At 38.0% G+C, this 22,242-nt stretch overlaps 1 protein-coding gene across 4 annotated transcripts in view; it reads right to left on the bottom strand.

Annotated features, from left to right (window-relative positions):
• LOC120524854 (sodium channel protein type 8 subunit alpha) overlaps nucleotides 1–22,242 on the bottom strand; it is a 331,764-nt gene that overhangs the window by 147,309 nt on the left and 162,213 nt on the right. For 2 of the 4 annotated variants that reach the window (XM_039746647.1, XM_039746649.1), the window contains exons 3-6: nucleotides 16,235–16,353; nucleotides 9,891–9,980; nucleotides 9,083–9,211; nucleotides 2,099–2,190 (exon numbers count right to left, since the gene is read on the bottom strand). In XM_039746647.1, coding sequence (XP_039602581.1) covers nucleotides 2,099–2,190; nucleotides 9,083–9,211; nucleotides 9,891–9,980; nucleotides 16,235–16,353 — 430 coding nt within the window. Of the gene's footprint in view, nucleotides 1–1,860; nucleotides 1,953–2,098; nucleotides 2,191–9,082; nucleotides 9,212–9,890; nucleotides 9,981–16,234; nucleotides 16,354–22,242 lie in introns of all 4 variants that reach the window. The other 2 variants (XM_039746646.1, XM_039746648.1) reach the window with 1 other exon arrangement.

Here is a 22,242-nt window from a genome sequence, read left to right as displayed (position 1 = left end):
ACATAGCAGGTGGGGCTTTAAATGCATCATGCAGCATGGATGTGTTCACAAACTAGGCTTGGCAGTCTTAATAAATCAGCAACAGAGAAATATCTGGAAATAAACCCTGGGTCATTTTCAGAACAAAGATAATTAGGCTTGAATCTTTCATGGATTAGAGGAATTTTTTTTTTTAAATTAAAATGATCAGAGATTACAAAATATACTGGAAAAAGGGCAATGGTGTAAGTACAATGTTTTACTTTAGTTTCTTATGATAGCCTACTTTCACTGATTTTATCATTAAAAATTCACATACTGTTGAAATAAAATCATGTATTAATATTGTTATTGGTATATTTCTTCTGCTTTGGTCATTATTATTAATACTACTTATTACTAACTACAGTATGTTGCTAAAATTTGATGCAGTGGCACACTAGGTAGCGCTGCTGCCTCGCAGTAAGGAGAGACCCGGGTTTGCTTCCTGGGGCCTCCCTGCGTGGAGTTCTCCCTGTGTCTGTGTGGGTTTCCCCCCACAGGCCAAAGACATACAGGTTAGCTGCACTGGCGATCCTAAATTGTCTCTAGTGTGAGCTTGGGGTGTGTGTGCCCTGCGGTGGGCTGGCACCCTGCCCAGGATTTGTTCCTGCCTTGTGCCCTGGGATTGGCTCCAACAGACCACCGTGACCCTGTGTTAGGACATAGCGGGTTGGACAATGACTGACTGACTATCACAGACACTAATGTCAGTGAAACTAGTACAACTACTTTTCTTAAGCCTGCTAATACCATTTCAGACACCAAAAGTCTTACTGTTACTGCTAATAACAATTTTATCTTTACCAAAATGGTATGAAACTCTTATTATGAATTGTCACTTTGCTTGTATTTTGTTCCGAATTAATCACTTGTGGTGATCCATTTTGTCACCTTGTCCTGTAACACTTGTTTCAAAAAAGCCCTCTTGTTGACCTCTTTTATACGTCGCTTTGAATAAAAGTGCCCGCTAAATAAATAAATGTATTACAGGTTTTTTTTGTTAATATTTTAGTTAAAAAAGCGTTATCTCTAGCTATACTTATAATTCATCTTCCTGGACTGTCTCCTTTTTCTGATGTGGCCGATTTTGTGTTACTAGGGCTTGTGTCAACACCATAAAGACTTTTCATATCTGTTGCTGAAGTTTTAAATTTTAAATCATTTTGTATTTTCCTGTTAAATGTATTAAGGCTTTAACCTCATATCTCTAGATCTAGCTTTTCTAGCATTAACCTTCAGGTTGTGACCAGGGAACATTCAATAGACTACTGTAATGGCCGACAACGAGATGTCTGTAACTTGACATCAAACATTAATGATCTGTTTTAGAGTATAGTTAGAAACATAGGAGGTCTGGCTCAGGATTATCAAACCATTCAAAGTGGCAGCCAAATGAAACCACCTCCATGAAGGTAGCATGTTGAGTTGGTGAATCTCTATTTATTAAGAACTGTCTTACTGGACAGAGATGTTACAAATACACAGCTCTCTCCCATCTCAATGAGTGCCAACTATTAATATGCAAGAACAGGTTCACTATAAAATCTTCTATTCTGTTTATACTTTGAAATTAATTAGTAACAGCTATGGGTTTATGAAAGTTGTACAATTTTTGTTTTCAATTAATATGCTGATCAAATTGGAAGCTTTAGTTTTTTTGAATAATTTTACTAATGATGGAGTTTTGATGGTGGCAAATAATTTCAAATGGATTTTTAGAACATTTTTAAAAGAACAAAATAGAGTAGACTGCGAAGCCTATCAAAAATGTATCGATACCATTTTTGAGATTTTTGGAAAAAAAGAAAGCTCAGCCTTAGTGTTTAAACGGTCTCTCACCTGGGATGACAGAGATAGTTTTCAAAGCTCGGAGAACCCTGAACGTTCTCAACGCAGAAACATTGCCAAGGTCCACAAACTCTGTCACATATCTGCAATAAGGGAGGTCACACACAAACACAATGACAAAAACACACCAAAATAAAAAAAAAAAAAACAACAACTACAACAAAGAGGTACATCACTCACAGGGCCTATCCAAAACACCTAACACCAAAGTACCACAGGCCTGTCTTACCTGGGATTACTGAAATAGTTTTCAAAGCCCTCAATACTCTGAATGTGCGGAGAGCTGAAACATTGCCTAGGTTTACAAACTCTGTAATATACCTGCAGAATCAAATCAAAGTTACTTGTAGTAGAGCTGCTGCTGCAACAAAAATAAAAAAAATAAAAAAAAGGATGGTACATCTGCCTACGGGGTTCATCATTTGTCATTTGGGTGTCACCATTGACCAAAAACAAAAAAAAAAGCAAAAAAAAAAACCAAATGCTATGTCCAGTCTGGTCATTTCTGGAAATTATGAAAATCCGCTCAATCCAGCACCACCTGCATAACTACGGTCAGATGTTAGGATGAAGAAACATGACAGGATCTCTGAATATCTTGTAAACTGTCAAAAAAAAAAAATAGAAAAAATGCACAAATGAGAGAAAAAAAAAAAAAAAACGATGGTCAGGACAGAGCGGGAAAAACAAACAAATGAGAGAAAAAAACCCAGGAAAATGAAAATGTCAAAAAAGGAACAACAAATTTAATCAAAATGAAAAAGGCAAACATAACGGAAGCAAAACGGTGGAACTGCAGAGGACTTGTTTCAGAGAGGGGTGGAGAATCAAACTTCATTTTACCAGGGTTGCCTAAGAAAGCTGCCGAAGTACTTCTTTCCAGTTTTGGCAGGGGTCTCATTCAGTTTTTTTTGCTCCATCCCACTTCAACAATTGCAAATGAAAATGGAGAATTTCTTTGAGATGCTTTGTTTTTTTTGGTGGGAATGGCAGGGTGCCTTCAAACAACTTGTTCTTCACTGCCATATCATAAGTTAATGACTGAATAGTTGTTCCAGTGATATTACCCTTCTAGCTATGCCACTAAAGCAAACAAAAAGCAAATGGAAATAAAATAAATTATAGAGTAAACAAAACTAAAGTGAGCAGTACAGCAAAAAAATAAAAATCAGAAATGCAGACATTATAAATGAAAAAAGTAGAAATGTGGGGCAGGATATACAGTATAAAGAGTAAAAGGTCATGCAGGCGAAAGGAACATTGAAAACAAAGATAGCAAGACATCTAACAGAATTTTCTGATAAGAAGAGAAATGAAGAATAGAGATTAAAAATGGAGGAGTAAAGCAAAATCAGCAGCAATCAATTAAAAAAAATCAAATGCATAAAGCAGAGAAAAGGGTAAAACATAGCAAACAATAAAAAAATACATGTAAATGTGAGCAGTGTATTCAAATAATACAGTAGCAGAGAAAATGAGACATCAAGCTAATGAAACACAAAAGGAATAAGAGTAGGGTGCATTTTTGAAGAGATTTGGGGGATCGCCTTTCAAAGCATGGCCCATAACTGAACCATTGCCCAAATCTACGTGAAAGCAACATTTATTGTCCTGCTTTGCCGCCTGTTGGAGGTCCTTCTACTCCACGTTCCTTTCCTGTAATCAGTTGTTTCTCAAAATGCCTGCTTATGGAATCTCCAAACTTGCTCTTCAGCTTTGAGCAAAACAATGCTGGATTCAAACCATGTTTACTTAGTGCCCTCTGCTGGTCAAGAAGATTCTCAAGATCTATTTCCAACTTGCCAATAGTGCCAGCATATTCAAACATGAAATGATCGTTCAGCACCTATGATGCAATCAAGCTCAAGGCAAGAACAAGTGAGGAGTAAATCTGGCCATTTAGGCTCTTGGTGGGATAAGGAGATGCAAGAAATTTGCTAACATGTGTTTTACAGTTCAGCCTTCTACCCATCTTCCAGGACAAAGACACTGTAATGGATGGCAAAGGGTCCCCTCCAAGAGTTCAGAACCAGAATGACAGGGGCATGCATGGGGACGTAGAAGCAACCCAGTATCTGGTTTTGTATCCATCTGCTGCAGCTTCTGATAACATTAATGGTGATGAGCCAGGACAGCAATAAGCATGATCTTCATACATTTGAGTGTAGTTCCTCCCATAAGACAAAAACATGATGTACTGTTAGGATGTTTGGTTACAGTCCTGGAGTGGCCATGTATGTGGTTGCGTTTACGTGCTAATAGGTCCCAACAACCATTTCTCATTGACTCTGAATTTAGGAAAACCAAGAAAAAGGAATGCACTGCTACTTTTCAAATTCAACCTTATTGTCGCCATCAGTGGCACCATGAAGTATTGCTTGTCAGGTGTAGTGTGTACTTTGAAACCTCTTGATTATTTTTGTTCCAGTTTGAAAATCGCAGAGAAACCAGGTGATTATTAACCACCTTTAGATGTGTGTTCAGCATTTTCCGATATTATTTACTGTCATATCAAGATACAAAGACGTTGTAGCAGTAATCATGATGAGAGAGCCAGTGATATCAATGTGTCAAATGGACTTGAAGGACTAAAGGATCTTTGTTTCTTTTGAAAATTTCTTATCTTCCAACATAACAACATGTCTCCAAGAACAGCAGTTTCACAGAAGTTCAGTTTCTCAAGACATTTCCCAGTCTTTTTTTTCAAAGGTCTTTTTCATTTTGCCCCTTTGAGATGCTTTTTAGCTATGACTTTCTAAGCAATTTGTACACAAGCGCAGTAAAACTGGTCCGGATCAAACAGAAACAAAATGTCATATTTGTCTTTCTCCTGCTTATCCAGGACTTCAATCAGTTATCATCTTCCATCATTTGGAGTCCAAGCAGTTATCTTAACTGAGGGAGCAGATTACTGTTATAGAGATAATGAGCTGGATGACTGCCATCATTCTAGTCCATGATCTGGTTTTGTCCATTTTGTAAGCACGCACAAGTTGATTCAATCATTAATATGCTATTGTGGTATTATATAAAATGTTTTTATTTTATGTGCCTTTAGGGCATTAAGCCACACCAATGCAGATTGAGTGTATCACATTTCATTATTTTTTTTTAAATTGGGCAGTATTAATTAAATGAAGCTTACTTTTAAAGCTGCTTAACATTCATAATTTCCTTGTAGGTTTTCATTGCACTTGCATTAAGGAGAACAATGTGAATTGAAATAAATGAGGTGGCTGGAAATGTCTAACATTTATGGATGTTTTTCTTGATGTACTGCTTAATGGTTTTGCGTCTGATGGTTTGCTGAGTGCTAAGACACTACACAAATAAACTGCCATTCTTCAGCATTTGGAGAATGGGATATGTGCTGTATAAATACAATGTATTACTACTGTTACTATCATTGTTACTTTAGTATTGAAGATAGTTTCTTTTGGGCGGCACTGTGGTGTAGTGCTAGTGCTGTTGCCTTGCAACAAGGAGACCGGTGGCGTCTGGATAAATTGCCCCCCACATTTCGCCCCCGGTAATTTTGACCCACACCCCCACATTTCGCCACCACTATATTTTGCCCCGGTATTTATGCACATACCTATAACTGCAATTAAAAATTTAATAAACCTTACTCGTCATTGAAAATAAGTAGTGTTCTTATATGACTCACAGATCAACGTGTTCCACTGAAAATAGTATGCGTGATTGCCTCCATAAAAGGTGAGTACTGTACTTAAAATTTAATCCGTGTTATGTAATATAGTATTGTACCATTGTACTGGATTTCATGCGGGTTTTTTTTGCCAGCACTACGGCCGTTTCAAGACGTGCGTTTACGGTTTTCACCGCCTGATTATTGGTGGTGCGTGGCCGTGTTGAAGAACCATCAACACCTCGCAGACAGCGCAATATCAAAACTGCTGCATCACCACTCACAGTGAAAGCGTTATTTTTCCATCGTGACTAAACCTAAAATCAACTTTATAAAATTTCACTATGGCAGAAAGAATTTCATCTATTAGAGGTAACAGAAAATTGATAGATGATGATAACCACATTTATGTGTTTACAAAGAAAACAGTCGGTGAAAAACATTCCATCTACAAAGGACGTGTTTGGACAGTTGGTTTGGAAGGCCCAGTTGTAAAAGTGGTAACTAACCATAATCATGCAGCTCAAGCTGCAAGACTGGAAGCATTGTGATTGGTTGATCAAATCCGGCAACATGCAAAAACCACCAACGAACGACCCAAACAAATTGTTGCATCCATTGTTGCAGAGGCACATGCCAATGTCACAGCATTGCTTCCTAGAAAAGACTCGCTGAAACGAACCATTAGTTATATTCAAAACCACAACGGTGCTCCTGCTTTGCCAAACAGTGTTCAAGACTTAGTAATTGCACAAAAGTATCAAGAAATTATTGTCGATGACATGCTTTTCCAGCAGCTTTATACAATTCATGTGGTCAAATTCAATGCACTTACTCTAGTGGTCTACGCACTTCTGCCAAATAAAACTTGTGACACATACATCAAATTGCTTCAAGAACTTAAAAATCTACAGCCGGGTCTTCAACCACAAAAACTAATGACAGGTTTTGAGCCAAGTGCCATTCAATCCTATCAACAAGAATTTCCTGGAATTGTAAACACTGGATATGTTGATATGTACATAAATACCGGGGCAAAATATAGTGGTATAGTGGCGAAATGGGGGGGGCATGTGAAAATTACCGGGGGCGAAATGTGTTGGAAGCAAAATGCGCCAGGGGCAAAATGTGCCAGGGGAAAAATGTTTGAGGCAAAATTTCCATAAACCATTTCCACTGGGTGCTACAGTTTCTACCCAAAAATATGCAGCCTAAGTAAATTGGTATGACCGTGTTTATGTTGACTTACAAAGCTGCTATTATTCTTCCCAGTGGGCAAGAGAAAATGAGAACCACTGAAAGAAAAGACATAGAGAAAAAATGTAAATGAAGCAAGAGTGTGGACCAGAAGAATTAAAACTCATCAATTACCAAAGCCAAAAACCGCAAGACAAAAATAAGGTCAAAAAGGATTGCAGAGTTCAAAATAAGTAAAAAAAAAACCCAAAAACAAACAAATTGACTAAATTAAAGAGCAAGAATGGTTTTGAAATTTGAGTTGTCGGATAAGAAAGTTAACCTACAATGACCTATTTATCCTGTTGAGTAATGACCCTTATTGGGCAAAACGTGGTAGTTTAGTGCAGTTGAACAAAAAACAAAATGGTGGCAGAAAACAACCCAAGCTGTAGATGAACAGTGTGGCTGACAGCTGGGGGCTGTGCCCAGCCGGGACGCCTGGAAGGACTATACCTCCCCTGGGCCACAAGAGGGCAGCCGCCCTGCTTTGTATGGGGGCCACGGGAACGGAGCATAGAAGCTCAACCCTATTGGGGCTCGTGGTCACCCCAGGGGGGCCCCCGCACGATTGTGGAGCTCTGGATGTCAGCACTTCCGCCACACCAGGAAGTGCCGCCGTAAGATCGTCAAGGAGCACCTGGAACATATCCGGGTGCTTATAAAAGAGACCGCCGGAGACTCGGTAGCCGGAGTCGGGAGGAGGAAGCCGAAGCTTGGGAGGAGAGGAGTAAAGGTGGAAAGAATATGGAGAGTGAAGGAAAGAAGGGAGTGAACTTGGGCAGATTGGAGCAGGACACTTTTGTAAATAAACTGTGTGTTTTTGGACATTCAGCATCTGTCTGTCTGTGCCCGGGGACTGTCTTATCACAACAGATACCTCTCTTTGTGTAACATGTTAAAGCTGGCAGAAGATTTTTTTTTTCCCCGTGTTAAAGATTTAAGTTTATATTAAAACATTCAATATGCAAAATAAAGAATCAAAACTGATTGATGGAATAGAAATGGGACAGTAAGTGATAGGAGAACTTAAAAAATGTTTTTTGTTAACAATCATAATTCAAAATGATGGATAAGGTTACTATCAAAGCAGTGTGTCCATCAGTCCTTGTTGAAAAGTGCTAGCATCTGTTGCAATCAGGACAGAGAGCAGGAAATGAAGTGCCTTGAATGAAAAATGTTCCATCGATCAGATCCACAGAATAATTAGAGAAGCTCCATTGATGCTCACTGGCAGAGGTTCTCAAGCCATCACACTCATGCTTGAAAATCCAGTACTGCTGTGGTTGTAATATTTTATTTCAAAACTACAACTACAGGCATAATTTAGTCTGCAGCTGAAGAACTAATCCTTTAAAAGAGAATAAGATGGGTACAGTCCAAAGATATTTTGTACTCTTCAGATTGGATGCTTCTGTTTCTGAAAATCAGCAAGCACAAACAAAATACAGACTACGCGGAAATAAAGAACTCTCCAGCTGGGAAGATGTTCTGCAGAAAACAGCAGAGCAGTTGGTGTAAAGTGGCAAAGGCAGCCATGCTGACAGACGTTATTTGTTTCTTCATGTAGCTGATGCTGCAGATCTTCTGCTTCTGACGCACAATGTCTAAACATTTGAACCAAGATGCAGAGGGACTGCCTAAACGTAACTTTTGTTTGGCTTTAAACAAAATGTTAAACATAAATCTAAATCATGTGTAAAGGACCTCTTCTCAAACATATTTTGTTCAATAGCTAAATCAGTGTAGAAGACATATAAGGAATGGTCACATTACATTTAATGATAAATCCACCAATGCATGAAACATTTAATACAAAAAGTTGAACCCCAACCCCAGGTGTGCAAAGAAGTTAGCAGATCACAGTGTAATCCCATCCTTGATCTAGTTATCCTTACAATTGGATAATGCAATAGTAGAATTATTTAGCCAGTTGCAGGGTCAAAGAACTTCTGCTCTTATTATAGTATTCATTTGACTTAATTTCATCCTGGACTAGCAAATTTACAGGTGATAAGCCAAAGTGAGATATCAATTAATTGTCTGGCTACTAAAAATTTAACAGACTAAAAATAAAGAAAACAATATAATCCTCCTATACATGCAAAAACATTCAGTAGGTGTTTGGTACAATTTTATGAGGAAGCTCACTTTAGTTATCCAGCAGTGCCTTAAACATTATATTTAAGCAGAGGACAAACAGACTGGCCTGCCTTCCGTGAAACTTCCTTTCCTCCATTTTACTCAATAAACTATTATTTCATCAACATAGCACACTTTAAGACACAATAATATATAGAGTTATAATACAATTAGGTGGTTACTTACGCCATTGAAATTACACTAAAATCAAGCCAGTTCCATGGATCTCTAAGAAACGTAAAGTCATCTATACAGAATCCTCTAGCAAGAATTTTTACAATTGACTCAAATGTATAAATACCAGTGAAAGTATACCTGTAAAGAAAAAGAAAAAGAAAAAAACAAGACTGAAAAACACACAAGAAGCAGATGTGGAGTGCAGAGCATTACAGGATTATAAAGAGGTCAGCGAGATAGAAACAAAAAGATCTGTCAGGATACATCCAAATGTACTGATGCTACCAGTTCTTCTTATAAATAAACTGGGTAGCAGTGAAACTCCTGATAAGCAAGAATACAAATTCTAACGCATTCATAACAGGTGGCTAATAAAATTTCAAACAGTGTGGCATTAGATTCCAGTATATCGTTATTTCACCTCGTAGACAGAGATGAACACTAACAGACAATGGATAAAATAAACTAGGCAATGATTTTTAAACACTTTGAACATCAATGATAAACATACAGGGTGGTCCAGATCTAATTATGCAGATCCAGAACGTCTGGATGACATTGATTTATGTGGGTGTGATTCCAGTTCGGCGCAATGACAATTCTTCATGTCATCAGTTTGCAAGCTTCTCGATGGTCAGGGATTTTTGGGGTGATTTTGTATGTAATAAACTTAATAAGTTATAGTGTAATGAAAATTGCATAATTAGATCTCTACCACCTTATACTTTAACCGTTAATGTCAGTATAGCACATTATAACTTGGCTCTCTAAAGCACATAATGCAGAAATGAGAAAGCAAATAAAAAAATATACTTACTCTACTTGTTTTGACCATTCAGGGGGATTACTAAAAGTCATGAAAACACAGTTTGTCAAAATAGTGCACATAATGATCATGCTGAATACTGTACACACAGCAAGTTAAGGAATCAGGCAAGAATTTGTAAGATGACAAACCAAAGAATAACTAAGGAGACAAATTGCAAAGTTCAATGATAAACAGTTCAACCTGAATTTAATTTTGTATATTTTCATCTCTGCTCTAAGAACTTTCTCTTCCATTCAAGTTTGATGTACTTAAACAAAGGTCTCTAAAAATGATATGTTTAAGTAATGTCATGAGTTGCTTATTTTAAATTTCAATTCTGTATGTCTGTTTTTGTGCATTACAATACTGGCAAGTAAAGAAGAACTGAAGACATATTAAAAATGAATCAGTGTTTGACAAAACAAAAATGTAAAAAAAATATAGAGAGAGTGGGAATAACTGCTGAAGAAGTGTTTGCCAGATCATTTGTAGTTTCTTCTGCTGTCACTATGACTGTCATGTAGTATTCCATGCAGATAGATAGTAAAAGATGGTTAAAACTGGGACAAGTGGAAGGTCACCTGCAGCAATTTCTATTTATTTGAGTGTACGCTAAGGCAATTGTTTTTTCACTAAGAAATCGCAAAAAAACATGCAGCAAAGTGAACAGTCAGATGGACCAACTTTGGGAAACCCTCAGTTAAATTAAATGTGTCAATTACTTAATCATTTAAAAGTCATAAAGTTTTACAAATCATCAGTTTGTGTATTTAATAATCTCTGCACTCATGTACATTGCCTAAGCATGAAAAGTTTTTTCATATACAATACAAGGGAGCTTCGCCACCCGTTCGCTTCGCTCACCAACCACCCGGCCTACACTACACACCAACTACTTTGCGTCTCTCCTGCTCACGTATATGGATTTCACTTTCCCCAAACAACAAATCTTTTAATTCTCGTTCTTCATTGGGAAGAAACACTACTTTTCCCTGAAGGCAACACAATTTAGACGATCTACAAGTGTCTGTCTTAAAGTTTAAATATGAACAATACAGTATATTCAATCTCTTTTCACTGTTCCGTTATTTGTTTGTGCTAATGCGATCTTTACTATCCTTTTTTGAGACTTTCGAATTTTAGTACTTCCATTATCTCTAACCTGCTCTGTATGTGTATCACGCCAATGTTTTTGAATTCTTTACGACGTTCTACTTTGTCATCTACTCTGCGTCTTTTATTTTTGGCCCAAGGTGTGGTTAAATCTCGGCACAAAATCTCATCTCATGGGACGTGAAAGTATCTCTCTGAAAAAGTCACATCTCATCCCAGGCTAAAAAGTCTTGTCTTGTCCCAGGATTTTTTATTATAATAGACAGATATACATTTTATTTCAACATATTATAATGTAACATTGCATGCTTTTCTTTTTTTATTATACATTCTTGCTTTTAGTGTTGAATAGTATGCTTTATGAGTTTGTGACAGAAGTATTTCTTAGGCTTTTCCCCTTCTACAGAAATTAAATATATTGCAATATACTCCAAAATATGTGTATAGAGGTAAAATTCCATTACAACGAATATCTTTACAACGAAATGTTCACTACAACGAAGTATTTTTATGGTCCCGACAGTTTCCGCATATGACATGACTCTATAGAAATCTCGTTACGACGAAGTACATTCAGCAGATGCTTTCATTACAATGAAATGACCTTGAAATGCCTGAATAATTCATCCACAGAGCAGCAAGTTTTGTGGTCGCAGCTCAGTTGTGCACAACGATCCCCAAACAGAAACATTGTAAAAAAAAGTTTCTTTCTTCGGAATTTCCTCGTACTGTTTTTGTTTCTTTACTGTTTTTGTTTTCGGTTGTTTTCAGTGATATCTTTTGCTTATTGCTCGTTAACATTTGAAAAACATCCAGTGGAATTTAATTCATTGTCACTCTCTTATACAAACGGCAGACACTAAAAAACGACTACAGTTCAAATTTTTGCAGCTCCCAATTGCGGCAAAAAGAAAAAAGACGTTGCCTGTGAATTAGGAATTTCGCCATCGACACTGTCAACTTTCTTGAAAGACCGAGCAAAAAAATAAGAAAAATCTCGGGTTGCAAATGTATGCAAAGTGCTGCATTTGAAGACGCCGAAAAAGCTGTTTTTATGTGGTTTAGTGATGCTCGTTTAAGAAACATTCCTATTAATGCGGCACTCATTCAAGAAAATGTGAGGTTTCTAAACTCTCTTGGGACCTCCCCCAAGTGGACAACATGCCGAAGAGCATCCCGAAGTGTGATCACTGCGTCTGTGGAAGACTGCTTATCCATTGCCGGGGCAACAGCCGGCTCACAGCTCTACTGCGGCTCTTCACCGAAGCAAACGGAAAAGATCTCGATGGGTGATGCAAGGAACATTGTAAATGCAGGGAACAGGATTACTTGGCCACTAACCTGACCATAAATAACCCTGCCTGACTGCTGTGTCTGAGTATAAGAGAGTGGCAGATCCCGCTACAATAAATAACCATGCTGTTCCTGTTTCGAGCTGAATAAAGCTGGTTTTGCTAAAGTACTGAGACTGAGCCTCGTGTTTTGGGGTGCAAGACAGGGACTTATAGAGTGACCCCAATCTTTTAGGATTTGCTTTTGTGTCGCTTCACTGCAACGCTCTGAGCCTGCTGTTGTCCTGCCCCGGCAACAGACAAACAATCTTCCACAGAAGCGGCAATCGCGCTTCGGGACACACTTCAGCATGATGTTCCCGTTGGGTGGGGTGGTCCCCAAAAGAGTTCAGAAACCTCACAATATGAAGAAGAAAAGGATGATTCGGCTTCTGATTGATAACTGTGCTGCCCACAACATGCTTCCAGATTTAGATAATGTTCGCGTTGAAATCCTTCCATCCAATTGCACAGCAGTGCTTCAGCCATTGGGTTTGAAAGTGTATTATCGCAAGGAAATGCTGAGAAACATTGTCGTCAGCATAACTTGTAGACAGAAGGAGATTAAAATTAACACGAAAGAAGCTATTGAAATGATTGCAGACGCCTGGACGCAAGTTAAAGAAAGCACTATAATAACAAAAACAGAATCTCATTACTATGAAATTTTCATTACAACAAAATATTTTTTAGGTCCCTGGCAGTTCGTTGTAACAGAATTTTACCTGTATATCCTTCCTTGTAATGTAAAATATATGTATTTCAAATGCATATTTTTAAGATTTTATCAAAAATATAATTAAACCTATATTTAATTAAAATATATTGTAACAAACATCTTTCCAGTGACAGTCAAATGTCTGACAGACCTAGAAATGTTTGTGTTTCTTATAAAAATGGATACCTTTTTTATCAAGATACCATTAATTTGATTTAAAATAAATCCAAGACATCACTAGTGTAAATAATGGCTATTACTGCTTGAAATTACTGATTTTTAATTTAGTATTTGCATATTGCTACAAAGCCTCATTTTCAGAAGCAAGTCCTTAATTTCCCTAATTGGTCAAATCCCTTAGCTTATCCTTTTTTGGTTCTTTTTAAATACTAATTGGTTATTAGAGAAACCTTTGTAATTGCATCAGCACAGATGAAACCTGTTATGCTGTTGTATATCCTGGGTGGCTGGGTCAAAATGAAACTGCTTTCTCAAGAAAAGAGGGCAAACTAGATCTGACCACGACAGAGAAAGAAGGGTAAGGCACAGATGTACAACTGCATATTAGGATAATGTCTGTAACAGAGAAAAGACAATTCCAGGATGCTTGCCTCAGAAGCAGAGTTTCAAAGACAAAAACATATATGAAGCCTGCAAATAAAAAGAAAAGATTAAAATGGGTAAAAGAAAAGACATTGGACAGAGCAGGTCTGGAAACGCATATTATGGTCAGGATCCTGGAGTTGACTTTTCTCTGTCACAGAAATTCTTCACTATAAAAGAAATGTGTAATCTAATCTTAATAAATAATCTCACCAAGATAGTGTTTGCAATTAGTGCTCGTTTCTGTCTGTTCACTTTCTGCAATTAAACCTGCCCTTGGCGTCTTAGCTCTGGCATGGACTGGATACACAAGTGACCAATCAAGCAGAACTAAAGAAGATCCACTTAGCTTTGGGTGCCTAGTGATGCCATTATTTGCATGGGCAGTGCTGTTACTACAATACAGCAGTCTCACTGGATCAGATGAGTAGGTTCAGTGATATTCACTTGTGCTGCTGTTTATTGTATCTTTCAAATGCTCTTTAATCACCTGTAATATATAAAATAAATTGATAAAGTCACTGGATTAAAGTCATATGAAAAAGTTTGGGAACTCCTCTCAGCCTGCATAATAATTGACTCTCCTTTCAACAACAAAGATACCAGTGGTATGTCTTTCATTTCCTAGGAACATCTGAGTACTGGGGTGTTTTCTGAAAAAGGTTTTTAGTGAAGCAGTATTTAGTTGTATAAAATTAAATCAAATGTGAAAAACTGGCTGTGCACAAATGTGGGTCCCCTTGTCATTGTGCTGATTTGAATGCCTGTCACTGCTCAGTGCTGATTACTTGGTTGGATGAGCTTGTTAAGCCATGAACTTCATAGACAGGAGTGTCCAATCACGAGTGATAAAAGGTATTTAAGGTGGTCAATTGCAAGTTGTGCTTCCTTCCCTTTGACTCTCCTCTGAAGAGTGACAGACAGCATGGGATCCTCAAAGCAACTCTCAAAAGATCTGAAAACAAAGATTGTTGAGTCTCATGGTTTAGGGGAAGGCTACAAAAAGCAATCTCAGAGGATTAAACTGTCAGTTTCAACTGTAAGGAATGGAATCTGGAAATGGAAGGCCACAGGCACAGTTGCTGTTAAACCAACCTCAGGTCTGGCAGGCCAAGACAAATACAGGAGCGGCATATGAGCAGGATTGTGAGAATGGCTACAGACAACCCACAGATCACCTCCAAAGACCTGCAAGAACATCTCACTGCAGATGGTGTATCTGGACATCGGTCTGCAATTCAGCGCAATTTGCACAAAGAACATCTGTATGGCAGGGTGATGAGAGAGAAGCCCTTTCTGCTCTCACACCACAAACAGAGTCGCTTGTTGTATGCCAATGCTCATTTAGACAAGCCAGATTAATTTTGAAACAAAGTGCTTTGGACTGATGAGACAGAAATGGAGTTATTTGGTCACAACAAAAAGCGCTTTGCATGGCGGAAGAAGAACACCGCATTCCAAGAAAAATACCTGCTACCTCCTGTCAAATTTGGTGGAGGTTCCATCATGCTGTGTGGCTGTGTGGCTAGTTCAGGGACTGGGGCCCGTGTTAAAGTCGAGGGTCGGGTGAATTCAACCCAATATCATCAAATTCTTCAGGATAATGTTCAAGCATCAGTCACAAAGTTGAAGTTACTCAGGGGTTGGATATTCCAACAAGACAAAGACCCAAAACACAGTTGGAAATCTGCAAAGGCATTCATGCAGAAGGAGAAGTACAATGTTCTGGAATGGCCGTCACAGTCCCCTGACTTGAATATATCGACAATCTATGGGATGCTTTGAAACAGGCTGTCCATGCTCGGCAGCCATCGAACTGAACTGAACCGGAGAGATTTTGTATGGAAGAATGGTGAAAAATGCCTCCATCCAAATCCAGACACTCATCAAAGGCTATAGGAGGAGTTTAAAGGCTATTAGATTGTCAAAAGGAGGCTCAACTAAGTATTGATGTCATATCTCTGTTGTGGTGCCCACATTTATGCACCTGTCTAATTTTGTGATAATGCATATTGCATATTTTCTGTTAATCCAATAAACTTAATGTCACTGCAGAAATACGACTGTTTCGATATAGCATGCCAGATATTAAAAGGAAGTTGCTACTTTGAAAGCTCAGCCAATGATAAAACAAAAATCCAAAGAATTAAGAGGGGTTCCCAAATTTTTTCATATGACTGTATATATTAAACCTAAAGAGAAATGACCTCAACAATACTGGGTGAGCCACTGTGAGCCAAAGAGTCTGCTTACCCCTTGATACCAAATAAGTTTAAGAATTAGATAATGAAGAAACTCTTCATTCCAGACATTATTATGTCTAACATAAAATACAGTAATATATGCCAAATGTAGATGTCTAATGATTATACCCCTTATAAATGTGGCCAATATATTCTGGCAAAAATTAGAAATGGTATCTGCAGCAAAATGTTTTGCATTTATAACTCTATATGACATAATTCCATGTTATCTCATGAATTGACAATAAAGAACACAGGACTGTGCTGATAGTTAACAGAAAACATACAAAGCTAACACAGGATCAGACACTCTGGCACGGTTTCACACAAACATTGAAAGGATATGAATGTATCAAAATTTTAATAGCTATTTGCCTAAGTAAATTAAAAGGACTTATGCAGTACAAGGCAGGCGTGGCACTAAAACGGAAGATTGTTTTCCCTTTATTGAGGACTATAAACGTCTGTGGAGAGAGAAAAGAGACAAAAGAAAACAAGAAAAGTTCATTAGAGTTTGTTAACCACAATCTGCAGCAATTTAAACAGGAGTACAGTAAAAACCTTAATGTCTGATTCAGTAATAACATCTTCTTTTTGTTAAATGACACCATTTTAAAGTAATCCAAAACTTTATCTAGAAAAGGTACTGCCAGTATGCCTTACATGATACAAATATTTTTACAGAATTTTACAAACTTCCCATTCAGCAGATTCACCAGGGTAACAGCTGTCAAAATTGTGTGAGTCAGTCATCGTCTAACCCACTATATCCTAACTACAAGGTCTCGGGGGTCTGTTGGTGCCAATCCCAGCCAACACAGGGCACAAGGCAGGAACAAACCCCGGGCAGGGCACCAGCCCACCGCAGGGCACACACACACACACACATACTAAGCACACACTAGGGATAATTTAGGCTCGCCAATGCACCTAACCTGCATGTCTTTGGACTGTGGGAGGAAACCAGAGTACCCGGAGGAAACCCACACAGACACGGGGAGAACATGCAAACTCCACGCAGGGAGGACCTAGGGAAGCAAACCCAGGCCTCCTAACTGCAAGGCAGCAGCGCTACCCACTGTGCCACCCACTGTCAAAAGTTGTTTTTCAAAACAACCCTGTGCCCTTGCAGTTGCATACACAGTAAATGTACTATGAGGGTTTCACATTTAGTAAATTAACTAAAAAGAAACGACCAGCACTGGTAATTACAGTACATCTTACACAGTGAATGTTTTTAATTAACACAAGTAAAAAAAGCATCATTTTTTCAAATCAATAAAATACACAAAAAGATACTGGCAGCATATCAGCCTTTAAAGAAATGCATTCACCATTCACTCTAACTTTCAAGTACTGTATGACATGCAGATGGTTTGCCTTGTTTTTGTAAAAGCTGCTTAAGAGACGCAGTTGGTGTCAGGTGGCTGACAAAGGCTGAGAAGATGAAGCCGAACTCTAAAGCTGAAATTGGCAGAAGCACAAAATGTCTAACACACTTTGCAGCTTATATTCAATACTGGCCATGACACAGCTTTACACACCTGAAAGATGTCTGCAACCATGATGGACTCCTACTTGATAAGTATATTTTAATGATAAATATTACAAATGAACAGTTGTATAGTTTTTGTGTTTCTGCTATTATCTAAACTGGCACATTTTGTTTTTTATTTCTTACATATCAATGCAATGAGACTGGTTATACAGAAATTAACAAGCAAAATGGCCCTAAGAGAAGCAAATTCAGGAATTAACTCAGAAAACTAAAGCCTTCCTCTTTTTGTATTAAACAGATGTCTTTTACTCCTAGCCTTTCTCTTTCTGTACTGTCATTAGTGAGCTTTCTTGGATTCTGATTAAATTTGAGTTTTTGTGAATTTTCTGAATATTTTATATCGTTGCTCTTTTTTTAACGTTGCTTCATGCATTTGCTTTGGGATCTTGTTTGCCTTGGATTGCCTTGTTATTTGCAGGCATTTGCTCTAAGGAGCTTCATTACTGAAGAGCATCTTTTATAAAAATGCATTTTTGTATTTGTAAGGATTCAATGTTTGCCCTTTTTCTGACTAGCCATGGTTTTTCATTTTTCCCCTTCTAAGTGGGTGTTTTGAGTATTTTTTGGACTTTGTGCATAGGACTCCTCTCTAGTTCAGTGGTTCCCAACCTCAGTCCTTGGGATCCCCTATGGCGGCAGGTTTTTGTTTCAACCAGATTCACAATCAGTGATAATAACTGATCTTGTTTAATTAGCTGCTCTTCTTTTCTCTTCCTTTATTATGAATTAAAAAAACACAGCAGTATGATTTTTTACATTTACAAGGCATTTACTTCAACTATGTGTTTGTCTACATATGTGGGTAACTTAACATTTCACATGAGTATGAATAATAGATATAGAATAATAAAGATAGAAGTAATGCAATATCTTGTATAAATTGCAACTAAACTGCAATTTAATCAATTGGGTTCAACATATTCTATTAATCAAGCCACCACATTTAATAAAAGTAAATGACTGTTCAAAGAACACTTTTATTGAATTACCACAAGACTCTTTGCCTCTTTTACATTATTTTCTAAACCGAAAAAAGCACACAGCACACAGTTTAGACTGAATTTGCTGATGATACAACTCTTCTCAGCATGAGAGGAGTCACTGAAAATGTCACTTTTGTAAGTGTGGCACTGTCCTATGTGTCACTACTTTGTCATTTCCTTCTTTCCATTTTGTTTTGTGTTTTCATGTTTGTCTTGATGTTAACCCCAAGTCTCTATGTAGAAGCCATGAACCCCGATTGTCTCTGGGGTTACACTGTTATGATCAGATCTACAATGTTAAGCCTGAAAAATGCTCAGAACCGTATTCTAATGGATAAAATAACATCACTCTTCAAACAAATCATAAATATTTCTATGCCTTTTGCCACTCTATGGTAAGTCATCAATATTCATGAGTAGGGCCCTGGGGCACAATGCCATGTAGACAAAAAGCTCTAATGCCAGTTTTAGAACAAACTGAAAATGAGCCATTAGTTGAATAAGTAATGGTGAAGACAATGTGAATTGGTCATCGGACTTTGGTAAGGACTGAAGCATACAGCACTGTATGAGCAAACCATCATGAAATTTCTGGTGTCTACAGTTGTGTAAGACTGCAGAGGGATGCAAGTAAGTGTGTGGTACAGCTGAATGACTAATTGATTACAAATCAATATCACAATTTGAAAAAATGTGATTAGCAAATCTCAAAGGCTGCAGTATCTGTTTTTGCACTTCACTTCTACAATACTGGTCTTTTTGTAATTTTGAATGGCTAGAGCTGGGGTCTCCAACACGTGGCTCGTGAGCTACCGGTAGCTCGCAACCCCTGTCCAAGTAGCTCACCAAAGGGTTAATGAATCCTACATAAATCTGAAAACTTTGTTAGTCAAATTAGGGGTGGGCGATCTTTCCAAAAAATCGTATCATGATCCTTTTAAAACAAAATCACGATCCACAATCTGAATTGCAATCTATCTTTTCAATATGAGAATATCCGGACTCAAACTCATCAAGACCTAAGTAACACTTTATTTTAAATATCAAACAAAGTTGAATTCAATTGTTCTGTCGTTCGCTGGCTAAGCAGAGTTAAGGACCACGCCCCGAAGATGGCATACGAGTTAGGAAGGCCCCTCCCCTTGGCCCGGATTCGTGCAAATAAATCGGTACAGTAAGTGAACTATGATACATAGCGAAATGAAAGAAGTCACAAAATTAACTGGAATGTTCAAGCAAATTATAGAAAAAAAAATCTGATCTAAATCCGTTAAGTACTTCTCTCATGAAAACTGGACGGACAGACAGACAGACACTGGATTCAAACTAATGTGCAGTTAAAGTCTCAGCAGCAGAGCCAGATAACTCCAAGAATCTTCACCGAGCTGCTCTAAAAATGCCTGCTTTGTTTGGGTCTCCGTACCTCTGTGAGTCTGACAGGAATGTCATGAAGTAAAGTTCAGAAAAAGACTGACAGACGAACATTTAAATGACTCCATGAGAGTGAACCTGAGTGGCTCCACTTCACCAGGCACCTCAGTGCCAGTCATCTGACTAACTAAACAACACATCACACATGTGACTGGACCTGTGAATAAAGTGACACAGTGACATGTGACAAAATGACAAATGAATAAGTCAGGTCTGTGGGTTTGGAATTGCATTGTTTTGACAGCATTCATATTTTAATTCAATAGTGTAAGATACACCAGACATACAAAATGCACTTGCAGGTGAACTCTATTTTTTTGATGTTTTAATGCAAAATGTGAGTTGTGGACACATAACACGTTGTAAATGTTCAGGCAAAACAAGCTTATTCAGTTTGTTTGGGTTGAAATAAACTATGAGAAGAAACGTTGGAAAACATGAGGAGCTCTCGGCCATTTTCATCTTGTAAAAGTAGCTCTCAGAGGATAAAAGGTTGGCTGGCCCAGCACTGTTTCAGCTGTGGAATGGCCAATAGTGGGAGGCAGCTTGATGGCGGAGGTCTTCAGGACTCTGAACAAATTCAAATCATATTATATGCTATCATCTACTGTTTAATTCTGATCTGTCCTTGTAATATTTTTATTTTCATATAGTATGGAGGATTTGTTCTGTTCTGTGTATTGTATTGTATTTACCCCTTTTTTGACACCCACTGCACACCCAACTTACCTGGAAAGGGGTCGCTCTTAAATTTTCCACTACAAGGGTTTCTTTTGGGAGTTTTTCCACGTCTTCTTAGAGAGTCAATGCTGGGGGGCTGTCAAAGGGCAGGGCCAGTTAAAGCCCATTGCGGCACTTCTGGAGTGATTTTGGGCTATACAAAAATAAATTGTATTGTATTGTATTGTATATCATACCCAAACTGGTTAATCGGTGAGAACAGTGACTTAGCATTACCTTTGGCAGGAGGGTGTGCATACATCCAAAGTCACCAATGTGGATCATTAATAATTATAAAGCATTCATGTCTGAACCCAGCAAATATTCACAAGCTGGTATTCTTAACAAAAAAAATATGTAAAGACCACAATGTGCGTGTTGTTTGCAGTAATTTTAAGATATTAGTTGTTCTGCACTACATCTTATAGTGGCAGCCTTTGGTATCACTTTTTTGATCATTATTATTATTATAAGTGTAAATGCTGGATATCAGTAAATAACATTCTACTGATTAAAGATTGCGGCAGCATGGTGGCACAGTGGTAGCGTGTTTGTGTTGCAATTAATTAGTACATTTTCCTTAAGTTTGCACTTAACCTGGCACTTAAGTCTTCAATCTGCCTCAAGAATGATTTAAGATATGAAGAGGTAGGGGAAGTGACGGCGAAGGTGAAAGGGAATGAGAACGGCACTCATATGCATGCACAGCACTGCTGAGAGTTGATTCTGCAATAAAATAAAATAAAAATAAAAAGGGTAATAATTCCAAAACTCTTCACTTTTAATATAAAGCTGTAGTGTAGAGTTTCAGCGTAGTATATGTGTACCAAATTTCAGGCTATAGGTTATTTGATTTTTGACCTTCACCTTCCTGGGTTGACCTTTGACCTTGGAGGTCAATCATAACCCTGAATGGGATAGTAGACGTCATGTAGTATGTGTGTACCAAATTTCAGATCAATAGGTCAAGCGGTTTGCGAGCTACAGGTGATTTAAAATCCTGGACAGACAAAACGGACAGCCACGGTAGCGTATTATATAAGAAGTTATATATTTACATATAAGGTAAACATAATCGAATAATATTAGGCTAGGGGCTGTTCGTTCAACAAGAGTAGTAGGACAGGTAATAAAAGTTGATTGCCACAACTGAAAACATGTAATAACCTAACAAATTTTACAATCATAGGTCACAATCAATAAACCAGCTGATACTGTCCTGGACATTGACACTAGTCCCCCAATGGAAGCAGAAGTCAGGCTCTCCATCAAAGTGATTAAACTTAATCTAACAGCAAATTAACCATCCATCCATCCAAAATGTTTTTTTTACCCAGATATTCATAGAACAGGTGGGTTTTAAATTGCTTCATAAATAAAAGGAGGGAGTCAGCAGTAAGGATGGAGGTGGGCAGCTTGTTCTATCAACTAGAAACTACACAGGAAAAGAGTCTGGATTGAGACTTAATACCACGCACTGATATATTATAACTACAACTGAACACCAGCAAGACCAAGGAGCTGGTGGTGGACTTTAGGAGGCCCAGGCCCCTCATGGACCCCGTGATCATCAGAGGTGACTGTGCAGAGAAAGCAGACCTATAAATACCTGGGAGTGCAGCTGGATGATAAATTGGACTGGACTGCCAATACTGATGCCC

Source organism: Polypterus senegalus, chromosome 3 (assembly GCF_016835505.1).
Source record: "Polypterus senegalus isolate Bchr_013 chromosome 3, ASM1683550v1, whole genome shotgun sequence".
Taxonomy (NCBI): Eukaryota; Metazoa; Chordata; class Cladistia; order Polypteriformes; family Polypteridae; genus Polypterus; species Polypterus senegalus.
The sequence above is the reverse complement of the archived record's forward strand: the minus strand, read 5'-3'. Positions and strand labels throughout refer to the sequence as shown.